The sequence below is a fragment of the Camellia sinensis genome, chromosome 14 (genome assembly GCF_055761805.1).
Source record: "Camellia sinensis isolate YWXY chromosome 14, ASM5576180v1, whole genome shotgun sequence".
NCBI classification, from domain to species: domain Eukaryota; kingdom Viridiplantae; phylum Streptophyta; class Magnoliopsida; order Ericales; family Theaceae; genus Camellia; species Camellia sinensis.
The window spans coordinates 22,016,922-22,034,767 of NC_138974.1; the positions used below are offsets into that span (position 1 = coordinate 22,016,922).

A 17,846-nucleotide genomic window follows, 5' to 3' on the forward strand; every position below is an offset into this window, starting at 1 on the left:
TCCCAAGTATCTTCCCAATTTGTAAAGATGCTTCAGCCTCATTAAGTAGCAGTTGTCCACTACCAGATTTGCTTGCCATGGAGAGGGAGATTGCTGCAGCTGCGGATCTAAATATAGCCCCTTTTCTTGAAGTTCATGACTGATCTGACCCCAATTTGTAAATTTCCTTTTCTCTTCCTCTGATACTTCACGATCCCTTGTGTGTTAACTTTCCTTTTTTGAGTTGCCACTGCATTCTTACAGTTTACCACACAGTGAGACACCTTTCCAACTATGTCATGGGCTGCCTTCCCCCTACTGACCACTAGACGGGCTTTAAGTTGCTCAACAGTCCCATCAGGAAGGTACTTGGTAGCATAAATCCAACGACAATCAAAAGTAGGTTTCCCAGAAGGTAGAGGTGTAAGTTCCCAAGTCTGATTCTGATGAAGAGCACTCATCTCCTTATCCATAGCATGTTTCCACCTCGACAAGGATATAGCCTGCTGATAAGAAAAGGGAATAGAAAGACAAGACAAGCTATAAGCAAAGGAGTAAAAACTAGGAGATGGACGATCGCAAGAAAGAAAATTAGAAATGGGATGTTGAGTATAAGTACATTTATCTCGGCGCAATGTAATAGGTAAATCATCAGGAGATGGCATAGATGGAGGGGCAGGAACCTCTAAAAATCAAAATGAAGTAGCCGGGCCATAAGAAACCACGTGACGAGGTTAGGACCACTGATAAACCTGTAAAGGAGATGATAGAGAAGAATCTGAACCAGTGGAAGAGGACAAGGGAACAAAGGGCACTGGAAGAGCAGGAGTGGGACAAGAGGGCTCCCCCTCACGACAGGAGATTAGATCATCCGACAACTGTTGACCAGACGGAGAAAAAAATGAGGTGGACTAAAAAAAGGTAGCATCGGCACTAACAACGAACCGACGAGACTTAGGATGATAACAACGATAACTTTTCTCTGTACTAGAATAGCCTAAAAAAACACGTTTGCGAGCATGGAAGATAGTTTATTCAACCACGGATGAAGGACATGGACAAAGGCCACACAACCAAACACATAAGGAGGAATCAGGGAACAAGTGGGGTATAATAGAGAGAAAGGAGACTGTTTTTGTAAAACAGTGGAGGGCATGTGGTTAATAAGAGAACAGGCAGTAAGCACAGCATCGCCGCAAAACTGTTTGGGAACATGCATGTCGGATATCAAGGTCCAGGCAACATCTAACAAATGGCAGTGTTTTTGATCAGCCACACCATTTTGTTGGGACGTCTGAGTGCAGCTAGTTTGATCTATAATATCACAATCATCACAAAGTATTCACAACAGACTGCACATATTCTAAAGTATTATCAGACTGAAATATCTTAACACGTTTCCCAAATTGAGTAAAAATCTCATTATAAAACTTAGAAATTATTTGGGACAAGTCAGACCGTTATTGTAATATAAACAACCACGTCATTCGAGAATAATCATCCACAAAAATAACAAAATAAAAAAAATAATTAATAGTGGGAGTGTAAGGACCCCATGTCTGTGTAAGTAAAAATTATGCTAGGTCTTGATTGACAGGAGCTAAACAATAATTTAAACAAACAATTAAACCAATAAGATCAATCAAGTGACTGTGTTTTTGATTCAAATGCCTTAAAAGTATAAGGACTTGTTTGGAACAAAATGACAATTGACAAGAAAGATGAAGTAAACAAAGTAAACAAGAGGCAATTTCAAAATGAAACTACCAAAGTTCACAAAGTTACAAATTACATACTACTGAATAAACTACTCCTTGATTAAGAAGAACTACTCCTAAGATAAAACTAAGTTGTTGTGTCGTTGATGTCTCCTGATCATCTCTTCCTTGCCTATTTATAGGCATCACCGACGGTTTAATAAACTGCCTAGAACAGTTTTCTTCTCGCCTAGAATAGTTTTCTTCTTTCTAGTTAGTTCCCCTGCTTTTTTGAAGATTATCTCCTCCGCTTCCTTGAAATTTGCCCATTAGTTCCTTTAATTGCTCCCCATTTTGTACTCTTTTGCTAATGTTGCCTTTCATGTCACAACCCAAACACTTCAACACAATCTCCCCTTGCCATGTGTCATTTGTGGCTGGCTTGTCTTCTTTTATCGTCAGGGAATTTATAAAATTAAGTGCAAACACTTACCATGTATCCTGCATTACAATAAATGGCGGTAGATGTCCATCATAAGTTTGTGCGATGGGGGCTTATAGAAATATTCAGTTCCGGTGTGGGTGGAAGAGAGACCGACGGCTTAAGCCATTCAGTTGTCGGTTAGGTGGCGAGGTGCTGTTGTGATGGCAAAGGAAAGACGAGATTTGGGGTGGATTGGTCGGCGAGAATGGCGGAATTGGGGAAATCTGGGAAATCAAGCTAGATTTGGGGGGGATTTTGGAAGAAATAGATTATGGGATAGATCAGATAGGGCTATGAACGGGAAAAGCTTTGATCCTAAAGGGTTGGTCTAGGTGGGTCGAAGTGTTAAGGAGATGGGCTAGGGGTCACAGTTCTGGGCTAAAAAAGGGTTAGACCATGAAATTAAAAAGAACAAGGCTACGGTGGAAGTAGACCCAAAATCAATTGACCCGCCCATCAACTAGTTGGGTCAGGAAATAAATCCTCTGTTAGAACGAATTCTTGGATCATTGCGTAGCAGCTTCGGGTTGCTAGCTCAGAATGGTGGTGTTGGGGCGTCGACGTTAGATTCGGGGAGACCGTAATCCTTGCCGGAGGGTCGTAGCACCCCGACGGTGCCCTTACCTCATAGACAGTTAGAGAGGGTGGTTGGGTCACCTCTGTTGCGTATGTCAGGTATGTCGTTAAGGGAGAAGCATGCTGCATGGGAGTCGATATGGTCTGGGGTGGCTTGTGCAACTCGTTGGGCAGATTTGGATGACAGTCGGGCTTTGGTGCTTCGGCCTCTTGCGGTGGTTGACGGAAGGCTTATGGAGGATGTAGGGGATCAGGCTGTTACAGAAGAGCAGGACTCGGTATTTGAAGAGGTTGATGATTTCAACATAGATCTTCAAGGGGATGCACCACCGATGTCTGAAAAGGTTACTGAATGGGTTTTGGGTCGGATTGCTAAGATCTGTAAACTTATGGGGGTTCCATTTGTGGGCTATGAGATTGATGCTATGAAATTGTTTTATGCTATTATGGCATTAGGGCATGGAACTATAGTTCGGAAAGATCTACAAGTGGGTGGTTAGAGAAAAAAAGGGGTTAGAGAGTTGTGCCGTTTGGAGTGTTCAGTCAACTATGATTGAAGTACAGGTGGGGGAGGTCGTAAGGAATGAAAGGATCGTGGAAATTTGTTGTTACAATGAGTCTGAAAAATTCTGTCTTGGAATGTGTGGGGTTTGAATGATCAGGGTAAGAGGGCGGTGGTCAAATCTTTATTGAGGAGTGTTAAGGCGGATGTGGTATGTCTTTAGGAAATGAAAATGGAGTGTGTAGGGAGGGAGTTAGTTTGGGAGTTATTGGGGGGTAGACATGTGGAGTGGCCTTTCTTACCAACGATTGGGGTGGCAGGGGGTATCTTTCTTCGCTGGGATAGCAGGGTGGTGGTGAGGGAGGGGGAAGAGGCAGGGGGTTTTTCGTTATCTTGCCTCTTTCGATGTGCGGAGGATGATTTTCGTTATGTGTTTAGAGGGGTGTATGGGCCAGTGAGAAGTTCATAGCGGTGGGCCTTTTAGGAGGAGTTACAGAGCATTGCATTTCTATGGGACGTGCTGTGTTGGAAGCGATTTTAATGTTGTGAGGTGCTCGGAGGAGAAGGTGGTGGTGAGTCTTGCGGTGGGGCGGGGCCCATGCGGGCATTTTCCTCTTTTATTGATGAGATGAAGTTGATTGACTTGCTACTTCAAGGAGGAGGTTTTACTTGGTCTGGAGGCTGAGCATTGTCTCGAATTAATAGATTGATTCTTTCCCTGATATGGTCCCCGCGGATGATCTGCCAATCGCCTTTCTTGGAGAGCTGAACCTACTACGTTGCCATTTCGTGGCCTTGTGCTTCTTCTTTGGTATTTTTACCAAATGCTAGTTCTTTTAGTATTCACGATAAGCAAGATAAGGTAGATCTTAAAATAGCTAGTATAAGAGAGGAAATTTGTCACTTCTTGAGTGAATAAGTGCAGCAAGGAAAGAAGCCTATAAGCTATTAGATGCAAGCGAAGTATAGTAATATAACATAAAGCAAAAAACCCAAGATTTCATAGACGAAGGAAAAATCAACATGGCCGATGAACAGGAAGCTCCTAAGAACCCCAACGAGAAAATGAGAGTTTTTAAGAACTCGCTCCCTAGTCACGCTCCGGTCTTAACATGCTGGGCTGAGGAAGTGTAGTCATCGGGGATTGGGAGGAGCAGTTTTCTCAGATGATTCAGATTAGGTTACAGCATCTGATCTTTGACCATTAGCCGGTATTGTTGGATAGTGGGAGGATTCAGCGGGGCCTAATGCCGTTTCGTTTTGAGAATATGTGGCTGTAATTGGAGGGGTTTATGGAAAATGCGGGTGATTAGTGGAGGAGTTACAAGGTGGTGGGGTTGCCTAGTTGTTGGTTGGCTTAGTAGTTGAAACTTTTGAAAATAGATTTGAAAGGATGGAATGTGGAGGTGTTTGGTAGTTTAGAGGCTCAGAAAGCAAACATTCTGACAGTGTTGCAGGGGTTAGATGAGGAGGGTGAAGGGGTACTTTCCAAAGAGGACCTGGTCCATCGGGATGGGGCTTGGAAGGAGTATGAATGGGTTGCTCGGATGAAGGAAATTAGCTTTCGACAGAAGTCTAGATGTTTGTAGTTGAAAGCTGGGGATCGTAACACGAAATTTTTTCTTCGAATGGCGAATGCTCATCGGTGAGTAAATCAGATAGGGAAGATGAAGGTAAATGAAGAGCTCCAATCATTGGAGGAGGATGTCAGGATTGGCATTGTGGGTTTCTATTAGCATTTGTTTTGAGATGATGGGGATGTGTGGAGACTAGGATTGGAGGGGGTAGCGTTTGATGTTATCTCTGAGATGGATAGTCTGATGTTGGAGAGAGGCCATTTTTGGAGGTGTTGGATGCGCTGAGGAGCATGCTTGGGAATAAGGTGTTGGGGCCTGACGGTTTCACTATCGCATTTCTACAGCATTGTTGGTCGGTGGTGAAGGCCGATGTGATGGCTTTGCTTGAGTAGTTTCATCAGACGGGGCAGTTTGAAAAGTCTTAATGCGTCCTTTATAGCGTTAATTCCGAAGAGGGGAGGGAGCATAAGACATTAGGGATTTCAAGCGCATTAGTCTTTTTGGCAGTGCATATAAGTTATTGGCTAAGGTCTTTGTTAATAGGCTCCAGGGGGTGTTGGAAGGGGTAGTGTTTGAGTCGCAGAATGCATTTGTGAGAGGTCATGAGATTCTGGATGCTGTGCTTGTGGCTGATGAGTGTGTGGATTCATGGTTGAGACAAGATAAGGAGGGGGTTATCTGTAAGTTGGATGTTGAGAAGGCATATGACAATGTGAACTGGTAGTTTTTGCTCTATGTGCTTTAGCGGATGGGCTTTGGGGATAGATAAAGTGGGTTCACTTTTGCAACTCTATTGTGCGGATATCAGTTTTAGTAAATGGCACTTCAGCGGGTTTTTTTTCCTATATGGCGGGGTTTGCGTCACGGGGATCCTTTGTCCCTTTTGTTGTTTATTTTGGTGATAAAGGCGCTAGGTCATTTGTTGTCCAATGTGGTTCATAGGGGTTTGTTGTTTTGTTTTGAGGTGGGGATGGGCCAAAATGCAATGGGGATTAATCATTTTTTCCATGCAGATGATGCGCTTATTTTTTGTGATGTGGAGGTAATTCAATTAGGCCACCTGTGGTGTGTGTTGTTGTGTTTTGAGGCAGTATCAGGGTTATGGGTTAATTTGGCAAAGTCAGAGTTGATTCTCGTAGGTACAGTGGATCGTTTTTTGGTTTTGGCAGTAGTTTTGGGGTGTAAGGTGGCTAATCTTCTAGTTTCTGTTAGAATAACATATTATTAGTTGGGTTATTTTTTAGATTGTAATTATTCTATGCCTTGGGGCTTCCTTGTAATTATTAATCTTCATTAATATAAAAGGGGGATGATATCATAATCATTCCTTAATCTTTGGTATTCTCTAAATTATCATGGTATCAGAGCCAAAGCCTAAAACCTAAACCGATCTACCCATACAGTTCCTCTCACCCATCGGAGCCACCAGCCATCAGCTGGAGACATCCCACGCAGCCAACAACCACCCTTTAGCAGTCGACAGGTTCTCTCTTTGTCAGCTCAAGCCGACTCCATCCGGAGGAGTTTCGGCAAGGACCCAAGTTGTTTATAGGTGGGTTGATGTCTGTCTAGGGTTCGACACTCACCCAGGTTGATCAAAATCAGCACCGAAGATTTCTAGGGTTTGAATCTTACCTGGGCTGGTCGAAATCTTCACCGGAGGCCTTCTGGTCCCTCGTTGGTCTTTGCTGACAGGCCTCCTGGCCTCGGTGACCACTGGTGATAACTTCTGTCGCCTAGCTGACTGCCACAGATGGTCTCTCTACTTTAGCCAACAGCCTTTGGTATCTCCTGTCATCTCTCTGTTTCTTCGTAGTGGCTGTTTGCCCACATTCTCTGTTTTTTAAAAACATTCTATGTTAAAAAAAAAAGAAAAAGAAAAAAAAAACTCAAGTTATTAATTCTTTATGCTTTCATAGTGGTAGTTGTGTCTTCTTTCCACCACCACCTTCTGGGTTTGTGATTGGCACTGGTTTTGTTGAGGGTTTGGTACTACAGTATCCATGGCAAATTCCACCAGTGTATTCCCTACTTCTCAGACACCTTGGAGTGAGAGTTCCATTCTACCTACTACTATGACTGATAACCCCAACCCTAGTCTTAAAATCACCATCTCTCCATTTAATGGTCAGAACTATCTAGTGTGGTCGCAGAGTGTGACTATTTTTTTGAAGAGCAGAGGGAAGATGGGGTTGTTGATGGTAGGATACAGGCACCCAACACCACTGACCCGAGTTATGACCAATAAGAGATTACCAATTCTTTGATTATGGGTTGGCTTATGCATTCGATGGTACCAGATATTGGTGAGGGCTACATGTCTATGGAGATTGCCCAGGATATTTGGGATGCTGTGGCTTCCACTTATTCCCTCAAAGGGAATTTCTCACATGCATTTGAGTTGCGCCGCTCTATTAAGAGCTCTGTTCAGGAGGAGCAGACTATTCTTCAGTATTTCACCTTCCTCACTAATGGCTGGAAATGCCTTGATCATCTGCAGGACTATAAGCCTGTTTGCATTGCTGATTTAGTCGGGTACTTCTCTATCTGACAGCTAATCTAGATTGGCCACTTCATCAGTTTGATGTAAAGAATGCATTTCTCCATAGTGATCTAGAAGAAGAGGTATATATGGACATTTCTCTTGGTTTTGAGGATCATCAGGCAGAGGATAAAGTATGCCGGTTTCGGCAGTCATTATATGGTCTCAAACAGTCTCCAAGGATTTGGTTTGAGAGATTCACTCAGGCTATGCTTAAATATGGCTTCAAACAGAGTCAGGCCGATCACACCTTGTTTGTGAAACATTCATCACGTGGTAAGACTATAGCGTTCATTGTTTATGTGGATGACATAGTTCTTACAGGTGATGATAGTGAGGAAATCCCTTTGTTGAAGAAATATTTAGCAAGTGAATTTGAAATCAAAGACTTGGGGAGCTTGAAGTATTTTCTGGGAATTGAAGTTGCTCGCTCCAAGGATGGGATATTTATCTGACAGAGGAAATATGCGCTGGACCTGTTGAAGGAAATTGGGATGCTTGGCCGCAAAACCCGTGACACCCCATTAGATCCCAATTAGAAACTGGGGGATGATGATGAAGGAGTTGCTGTTGATAGGGGGAGCTATCAGCGATTAGTGGGTAAGCTCATTTATCTATCTCACTCCCGTCCTGATATTGCTGTTGCTGTCAGTGTGGTTAGCCAGTTTATGCATGCTCCTCATCAGATTCACTTTGAGGCTGTCATAAGAATTTTGAGGGACTTGAAGTCTGTTCCTGGTAAGAGTCTTTATTTTTCAAAGCATGATCATTTTCGTGTGGAAGCCTATACAAATGCTGACTGGGCTGGATCAGTAACTGATAGGAGATCGACTTTAGGGTCTTGCACCTTTGTTGGAGGCAACCTAGTTATTTGGAGGAGTAAGAAACAGAATGTGGTTGCTAGGTCAAGTGCAGAAGCTGAGTTTGAAGCTCTGGCACAAGGGGTGTGTGAGCTCTTATGGATTAAGTTATTATTGAGTGATTTAGGTATTGATCAGACGGACTCTATGCGGTTATACTGTGATAATAAGGCTGCTATCAATATCGCTCACAATCCGGTTCAACATGGTAGGACAAAGCATGTTGAGATTGATCACTTCATTAAGGAGAAACTCACTAGTGACGCAATATGTACTCTATTTGTGCAGTCTGGTGAACAACTCGCTGAGATCCTCACCAAGGGAGCTAGGAGTAAGCCATTGCATGACATCCTAGGCAAGCTGGGCATGAGAGATATCTTTGCACCAGCTTGAGGGGGAGTGTTAGAATAACATATTATTAGTTGGGTTTTTTTTTAGATTGTAATTATTCTATGCCTTAGGGCTCTCTTGTAATTATTAATCTTCATTAATATAAAAGGGGGATGATATCACAGTCATTCCTTAATCTTGGTATTCTCTAAATTATCAATTTCCTATTTGGGCCTTCCTTTGGGGGTGACTTTCAAGGCGAGGGGTGGTGTGGGATGGGGTGGTGGACCGAGAGCAAAGGCGATTGACGGGGCGGAAGCGGCAGTACCTATCCAAAAGTGGGCGGATTACTTTGCTTAAGAGTGTTTTGTCTAGCATTCCGACCTATTTCATGTCGGTGAATGTGACTCTTGTAGCGGTTGCTTAGCGGTTGGAGAAACTTCAACGGGATTTTTTGTGGAATGGTGGGGGGGGGGAGGGTTTCCATTACCAGTTGGTGGCATGGGATAGGGTTTGTGCTTCCAAGGAATCTGGGGGTTTAGGTGTGAGGAAGTTTGTTTTGTTTAATTGGGCTTTGCTGGGAAAATGGTTGTGGCGTTTTGGGTTAGAGAGGGATAGGTTATGGTTGCAGGTGGTGGTAGCTAAATATGGGTTGGGTGATGGACTTCAGGTAGGGTATGCCATTCCTATGGTCAAGGCCTATGGAAGGGGAAAATAGGTGTGGGGGATAGGGTTCGTTTTTGGCAAGATAGCTGGTGTGGGGGTTTGCCTTTGGCAAGATTGTTTCCTTTGATTTATGCTATTGTTTCCGACTTTGAGGTGATGGTGGCTTCTGTTTGAGCTTGGCAGGGGTAGGGGTTTGTTTAGAGTGTTCATTTGTGCGTGCGGTTCAGGATTGTGAGTTGGAGCAACTGGTGGAGTTAGGATTTTTATATCATTTGCATTTGGAGGGGGATGAGCCGGATACTTTGGTATGGGACTATCCAAAATCTAAAGGGGTTTTTTCAGTGTCTTCATTTTATCAAGCTTTGACAGGTGGTGGTGCCGTGGTCTTTCCTATGGAGGTGTATTTGGGTGTCTGGGTCACCATCTAAGGTGGCGTTTTTGTTTGGACGGCAGATTTGGGCTGTATCTTGACTATTGATAACCTAATTCGTCGTGGACATGTTCTGCTAAATTGGTGTTGTTTGTGTTGCAGTGATGCGGAGACGGTGGATCATTTGCTTATTGTCCGGTTACGTTGCGACTTTGGATGTTGATAGTGGCGATTTTTGGTTTGGCTTGGGTGCAGCTGGGTTCTCTTTCCAATGTTTTGTAGAGTTGGAGGGGGGGGGGGGGGTAGGGTTGGCCGGTGGCGGCGAAAGGCATGGTTACCTGCCTCTCATTGTTTGCTTTGGTTGGTGTGGAGCGCAGTAGGCATGTTTTTCAGGGTGTAGCACATCTAGTTTTGTGGTTAGAGAATCGTCTTCTTGTGGTGCTTCATAGTTGGATTACGGTTTCGGTGGATCCTAATATTTTCTCATTTGTAGTTTTTGTGGAGGATTTGATTAGCTAGTTTTTGTTTTTGGGCCTTTTTTGTGTCTTGGTTCTTTTTGTATTCGTTGCATCGCCTTGATATTTTCTAATAAAGTTTGCTTATTTATCACAAAAAAAAAAAAAAAAAAAATAATAATAATAAATATATAAAATTATATATTTTATGTGTGTCCCTCACGTGTTGTGTTATGCATTTTTTAACTATTGTCTTGTTAGCGTGTCCATGTTGTATCTGTGTCATGTCACGTGTCTGTGTTCGTGCTTCTTAGATTGCTATCTGCGAGGATCAACTTTATTGTTCATATGAGAATGCATATGCATCCATACTGGCACATGCAAGCCAATCCTTCATTGGAGTAAGCCATAAATTCAGATTTAATTTTGCTACTTTTTTTAGTAAAATCAGGGTGACTATACATTTGTTTCACTCTGCTTTCTTGCTCAAGTCAAGTTTATCTCTTGGCATCATTCTTTTGCAGAATCTTGAAGATGATGCACACAATATCTTTACATGCATCTGAGAATAGAATGACTCCATCTGCTATTGCTGCTTGTATGGCACCGTTGCTCCTACGCCCTCTTGTAGCTGGTGAATGTGAGTTGGAGGATGGTTTTAATGTTAACATTGATATTTCTGCACAACTTCTTGCTGCTGCAAATGCTGCTAATAATGCTCAAGCCATAATCACTGCACTTTTGGAGGAGTATGAGACCATTTTTAATGTAAGTTGTTCTTAATGTGGTTTGTTATTTTTGGTTAATCAATGTCTAGTGGTTTAAATGCCTTCTTTGTGACTTCTATTGTTGTTTGGTTGATCATGAATCCCTGTGTGTGTCCATTTTGTCTCGTAACTCCAATTTGATCTGAGAAATGAATGAGAAATACACTTTATTTTTGTGTTTCATTGTTCTAAAATGAGTTATTTATTCATTTATTTTATCATGATTCATTTTAGATCCTCTTATGTGAATTATTGTATGTCATGTTGAACTTCTATTGCATGGTTGATGCGACAAAAATCAACTTTGTTGAAAAAAGGGCGAACTACATTGGTAGGCTCTACATTTTACCCCTTTTGATATTTTGGTCCCTACACTTTCCATTGGCTCAATTTTGACCCTTAATTTTAGATTTTGTGTCATTTGGTTCAATTGATAATGCCGTTGGGATTTTTGAATGAAAGTTATCATTGAGCTGGTTAAGGTTAACTCATTGAGTTAATAAAGTTTACAGTTTTGTTTGTAAAAATGTGACAAATGCCCACTCATATGCAGATTTTTTAATTATAAATTATTAAAAAAATACTAACTGTTGAATCAATTGGATCAAATTGAGACAAATTAAAAAATTCAGGGTCAAAACTGAGCCAATTGAAATTACAAGAACCAAATTAATACAAGGGCCAAAATATGGGGACTATTGATGTAATTTGCCCTTGAAAAAAAGAGAGGAGCTACACTGGAAAATCACGTGATTGATGAACTTACTGATTTTCTTATCACAGAATGGTAAACCCACCGAGTTTGATAAGTAAGCTGGAAGAATGTTCGATATTTAGGTAAAATGAAAAGAATTTCTAGTAATCATTTTGAAACTTTCTATGAAATTCACTCGCTCTGTACATCATACTTTTCATAGAATATTTTCTTGTCTCTTGAAAGTGCAAAATGTTAGTGGTGCCAACTCTTATTCAGTCAAAATCAAACGATCTGACTGTTAAGAGCTCTAATATTTGTTGGCATATTATAATCACCGAAAGTCACTTAGTATTTTATTAGCCGAAAGGCACTAGGGTCTGTAATCATTGTTATGCCCTTAGGGATCATCTTGTAATTGTCTTGTTTGTAAACCCTAATCTTCATCTATAAATAAGGGGTGATATCTCATCATACCCTAAGCTGATTATTCAAGCTTCATGGTATCAGAGCTTAATCTATAAGGTTTCGGCTCACCCTCGTTGGTAGACCTTTTCACCAACAACACTCTAGGGTTCGAAGCTTACCTGGGTGGATCTTCCTCAGCCGTCTTCCTCAGTCAATCTTCCTCAGTCGATCTCCTCAGCCGTCTTCCTCAGTCGATCTCCTCATCCCCTCAGCTCGTCTTCCTCAGTCGTCTTCCTCGTCGACCTCCTCTGTCGACAGCACCGCAGCTCGGCCGACAGCACCGCAGCTCGTCTTCTTCGTCAGCTCAGTCGATCTCCTCATCCCCTCAGCTCGTCTTCCTCGTCACTCGGCCGACAGCACCGCAGCTCGGCGACCTCCTCCAGCCACTTCGTCGCTCGTCTCCTTCGTCGTCCTCTGATTTCCTCAGCCTCTGATCTCACTGTGGTATATAAATATATATATATACCTATATATCCTGATATATATATATATAAATAGAGCCGGATATATATATATATAGTTATATATAAAAGACATGTATAAATAAATCAATTTAAAAAAAAAAAAAAATATATATATATATAAATAAATAAATAAATAAATAAATAAAATGAAATAAAAAAAAAAATATATATATATATATATTCAAAAAAAAAAAAAAAAATCATTTCTTAATTTTTGTTATGTCTTTATAGTGGTCATTGTGCCTGTTATCTCACTACCACCTTCCGGGTTTGTGATTTCTACTAGTTTGTTGTGGGTTTGGTAGTATTGTATCCATGACAGATTCCACTAGTGTGTCCTCTTCGTCTCAAACACCAAAGAGTGAGAGTCTCATTCTACCTACTACCATGACTGAGAATCCCAACCCTAGTCTGAAAATCACCACCTCTCTATTTAATGGTCAGAACTACCTAGCATGGTCTCAAAGTTTGACTTTGTTTTTGAAAAGCAGAGGAAAGATGGGGTATGTTGATGGCAGGATACAGGCACCTAGTACCACTGACTCAGGTTATGACCAATGGGAGATTACCAACTCTTTGATTATGAGTTGGCTTATCCATTCGATGGTTCCAGAACTTGGTGAGGGCTACTTGTCTATGGAGACTGCCCAGGACATTTGGGAGGCTGTGGCTGTTACCTATTCCCGCAAAGGAAATTTTTCACAGGCATTTGAGTTGCGTCGCTCTATTGAGAGCACACTTCAGGGGGAGCAGACTGTTCTTCAGTACTTCACTTTCCTCACCAACGGCTGGAAACGCCTTGACCACCTGGAAGACTATAAGCCCGTTTGCCCTACTGATTCTGTCGGGTACAAGAAGTTCATTGCTCGGGAACGGGTCTTTAAATTTTTGGCCGGCCTAAATATGGAGTATGATCCAGTTAGGGGTCGAGTTCTGAGTATGGACACCCTTCCTTCACTCCAGGAGGCATTTGCCTATGTACAAAATGAGGAGAGTCGTCGGTCAGCTATGATGTCCCCTGTCTCTACTGACCGTTCCGCATTACTGTCTACTCCTCGAGATGGCCTCAGCCTGCCTCCTCCGTCTGCTGCTAAGGAGTCTGTATTCTGTGATTATTGCAAGAAGCCGCGGCATACTCGTGAGACATGTTGGAAGCTTCATGGGACTCCATCTGGGGGTCGGGGTGATCGGTCAGGTTCTCGAGGAGGTCGGTCAGGCCACTCTCGAGGACGTGGTTCCTATTCCCGGGCTCATCAGTCTAGTACCGTTGATACCCTTGATTCTAATTCTACTTCTGTTACCCAAGCTTCTGATACTGAGCTGGAGGATGCTTTGCGCCAATTGTTGGACCGCCGATCTTCTACTGCTCTCAGTACCGGTTCCTCGTCCTTTGCCCGCTCAGGTAACTTAGCATCTGTTCCTTGTGCTTTCCTGTGTCATACATCTTTGCCTTGGATTATTGATTCTGGTGCCTCAGATCATATGTCTGGCTCCTCTGATCTTTTCTCTGCCTATAAGCCCTCTTCAGGTCAGGACAAAGTTAGGATTGCCGATGGAACTGTTTCTTCCATTTCTGGAAAAGGTTTAGTCCAAGTCACTCCTACCATGCATCTATCTTCCGTTCTCCATGTTCCCAAGTTTTCTGTTAATCTGTTATCCTTAAGTCGTCTTACCCAGGATTTGAATTGTTGTGTGACGTTTTTTCCTGATCATTGTCTTTTTCAGGACCTTGTCACGGGGAGGACGATTGGCAGTGGTAGTGCAGAAAATGGTCTCTACTTCCTAGATCAACCGGACAAACTTGCTTATTCTTCCACCACGTCTTCTACTACTCCCGCTGATGTATGGTTGTGGCATCGGCGTCTTGGGCATCCCTCATTTCATTTACTTAAGCATTTATTTCCTTCTAGTTTCGCAAATCATCATGTGTCTGACTTTCTTTGTGAGTCTTGTCAACTTGGAAAACAACATAGAGCTTCTTTTGCTCCCAGTTTGAATAAAAGCTTAGTTCCTTTTTCATTAATACATTCTGATGTTTGGGGTCCCTCTCGTGTTCTGTCTGTGAAAGGTCATCGCTGGTTTGTTACATTTATTGATGATTTTTCTCGTGCTACTTGGGTGTATCTCATGAAAGATAAGAGTGAAGTTTTCTCTGTGTTTCGCACTTTTCATAAGATGATTTGTACTCAGTTTAGGGCCACTATCAAAATATTTCGTTCTGATAATGGCGGGGAATACATAGATTCTGGGTTAGAACAATATTTCTCTACTCATGGCATTATCCATCAGACCTCTTGCACCAATACCCCTCAACAAAATGGGGTGGCCGAACGCAAGAATCGGCATCTTCTTGACATGGCTCGGTGCATGTGTTTTTTTATGAACGTGCCTCAACCCTATTGGGGCGACGCTGTTCTCACCGCTGCCCATCTTATTAATCGTCTCCCTACCCAGGTCTTGGACAAAAAGGCTCCGCTTCACGTCCTCCTCGGTTCTCAGTCCTTGTTTTCTATTCCTCCCAAAATATTTGGTTGTGTCTGTTTTGTCCATAATCACTCTCCCTCTCGTGGTAAGTTGGACCCTCGCTCCCTCAAGTGTGTTTTCCTTGGTTATTCTCCTACTCAAAAGGGGTATAAATGTTACCACCCTTCTTCTCGTAAGTGGTTTGTGTCCATGGATGTCACTTTCTTTGAGTCCCAGTCCTATTTCTTGTCCTCTCCTGTGTCACCGTCCTCATTTCCGGGGGAGCCTTGGTGTGAAGTGAGTCCTGTGTCTCCTATGGTAGAAGTGAGTCCTGTGCCTCCTATGGTAGAACCAGTTGTTCTTGCACCCCCCTCTTCTACTGGAACTATAGAACCCACTGTCACCAAGAATAAGGATGGGCATGTTTATGTCCGGGACATCGACAGAAAACAAGTTAACTGGATACAAGGGACCGTTTCTGCTACTCCACTGCCATCTCCTGCTTCTGATGAGAGTCTAGGTAACTTTGAATCTTGTGAGTCCATTGATCTTGATGTTCCTATTGCCAAAAGGAAGGGTGTGAGATCTTGTACTCAACATCCTATCTCACAGTTTGTATCATACTCTCATTTGTCATCCTCATATAGAGCGTTTGTGTCCAATATTTCCTCTGTTAGCATTCCTAACCATTTTCAGGATGCTCTTGCTATCTCTAAGTGGAAACTAGCCATGATTGAGGAAATGAAAGCACTTAGGAAGAATGGCACTTGGGAATTGACTGAGTTACCTACGGGCAAACGACCTGTGGGCTGTAAATGGGTATATACTGTGAAACACAAAGCAGATGGGTCTATTGAGCGTTACAAGGCAAGACTTGTGGCAAAAGGGTTTACTCAGACATATGGCATTGATTATCAGGAGACCTTCGCACCCGTGGCTAAAATGAATTCAGTCAGAGTACTTCTCTCTCTAGCAGCTAATCTAGATTGGCCGCTTTATCAGTTTGATGTCAAGAATGCTTTTCTCCATGGTGACCTCGAAGAAGAAGTATATATGGACATTCCTCCGGGTTTTGAGGATCATCAAACAAAAGGGAAAGTATGCAAACTTCGGAAGTCGTTATATGGTCTCAAACAGTCTCCAAGGGCTTGGTTTGAGAGATTCACTCAGGCTATGTTTAAATATGGTTTCAAACAAAGTCAGGCAGATCACACATTGTTTGTGAAACATTCCTCATGCGGTAAGACTACAGCACTTATTGTTTATGTAGATGACATAGTTCTTACAGGCAATGATAGTGGAGAAATACCTCTGTTGAAAAAATACTTAGCCAAAGAGTTTGAAATCAAAGACTTGGGAAGCTTGAAGTATTTTCTGGGAATTGAAGTTGCTCGCTCTAAGGATGGGATATTTATCTCACAGAGAAAATATGTGCTTGACCTGTTGAAGGAAACTGGGATGCTTGGCTACAAGGCATGTGCCACCCCACTAGAACCCAATCAAAAATTGGGAGATAATGAAGGAGGAGAAGTTGTGGATAAGGGGAGCTATCAACGATTAGTGGGTAAGCTCATTTACCTATCTCACTCCCGTCCTGATATTGTTGTTGCTGTCAGTATAGTTAGTCAGTTTATGCATGCTCCTCGTCAGATTCACTTTGAGGCTGTCATGAGAATCTTGAAGTATTTAAAGTCTGCTCCTGGTAAGGGTCTGTATTTTTCAAAGTATGATCATCTTCGTGTAGAAGCCTATACAGATGCTGACTGGGCTGGGTCAGTAACTGATAGGAGATCAACTTCAGGGTATTGCACATTTGTCGGCGGCAACCTAGTTACTTGGAGGAGTAAGAAACAAAATGTGGTTGCCAGGTCAAGTGCAGAAGCTGAGTTTAGAGCTATGGCACAAGGTGTGTGTGAACTTTTATGGATCAAATTATTGTTGAGTGATCTCGGTATTGCTCAGACGGACTCCATGCGGTTATATTGTGATAATAAGGCCGCCATCAACATTGCTCACAATCCAATTCAACATGACAGGACGAAACATGTTGAGATTGATCGCCACTTCATTAAGGAGAAACTCACTAGTGGTACCATTTGTACTCCTTTTGTTCAGTCTGGTGACCAACTTGCTGACATTCTCACCAAGGGACTTGGGAATAAACCGTTTCATGACATATTAGGCAAGCTGGGCATGAGAGATATCTTCGCACCAGCTTGAGGGGAAGTGTTGGCATATTATAATCACCGAAAGTCACTTAGTATTTTATTAGCCGAAAGGCACTAGGGTCTGTAATCATTGTTATGCCCTTAGGGATCATCTTGTAATTGTCTTGTTTGTAAACCCTAATCTTCATCTATAAATAAGGGGTGATATCTCATCATACCCTAAGCTGATTATTCAAGCTTCAATATTCTCCCAAATAGTTCAACGGTCTGATCTGAATAAGCAGGCCTATGTAATTCCCTTATTCTACAAGTTTATTTGCTGACAAGTTTTTCCTTCAAATATTCAGATTGATATTCCTCTCTGATTTACACATGCAAACATGCAGTTCTGGTCAAAACATAAAAGTAAGAGTTCAAAGCTATTATTTCTACTGAGTTGGTAGTTCATAAGTTAGTTGTCAATGCTAGATTTGGCCTGTTTCGCTGCTCTGTTTATGTGACTGACAAGCATTGTTCATAAAGGAGAAATACAATAATTATAAGTACATAATAGTGCAATTTACTTACGGAAAGTATGATGATAAAAAATTTGGCATAGGAAAGAAGAAAGGAAAATATATGGATGTAGTTGCATGCATGTGTACTATGAAGATTAGGAAAAAAAAATCTGTGGTAAGCAACATGTTAACATTTACCTTGCTATATTCACAGACAATCCCACACCGGACCCCACCCCCCCCCCCCTTCTATGGATCAAAATTTTGTTTCAATATGTTATTTCGGT

At 42.2% G+C, this 17,846-nt stretch overlaps 1 protein-coding gene across 6 annotated transcripts in view; it reads left to right on the forward strand.

The window, feature by feature from the left end:
• LOC114258300 (rho GTPase-activating protein 7) overlaps positions 1–17,846 on the forward strand; it is a 133,817-nt gene that overhangs the window by 52,634 nt on the left and 63,337 nt on the right. For 3 of the 6 annotated variants that reach the window (XM_082906615.1, XM_028198248.2, XM_082906617.1), the window contains 2 exons: positions 10,353–10,439; positions 10,563–10,806. In XM_082906615.1, the coding sequence (XP_082762741.1) occupies positions 10,353–10,439; positions 10,563–10,806 (331 nt within the window). The remainder of the gene's footprint in view (positions 1–10,352; positions 10,440–10,562; positions 10,807–17,846) is intronic. The other 3 variants (XM_082906616.1, XM_028198249.2, XM_082906618.1) reach the window with 1 other exon arrangement.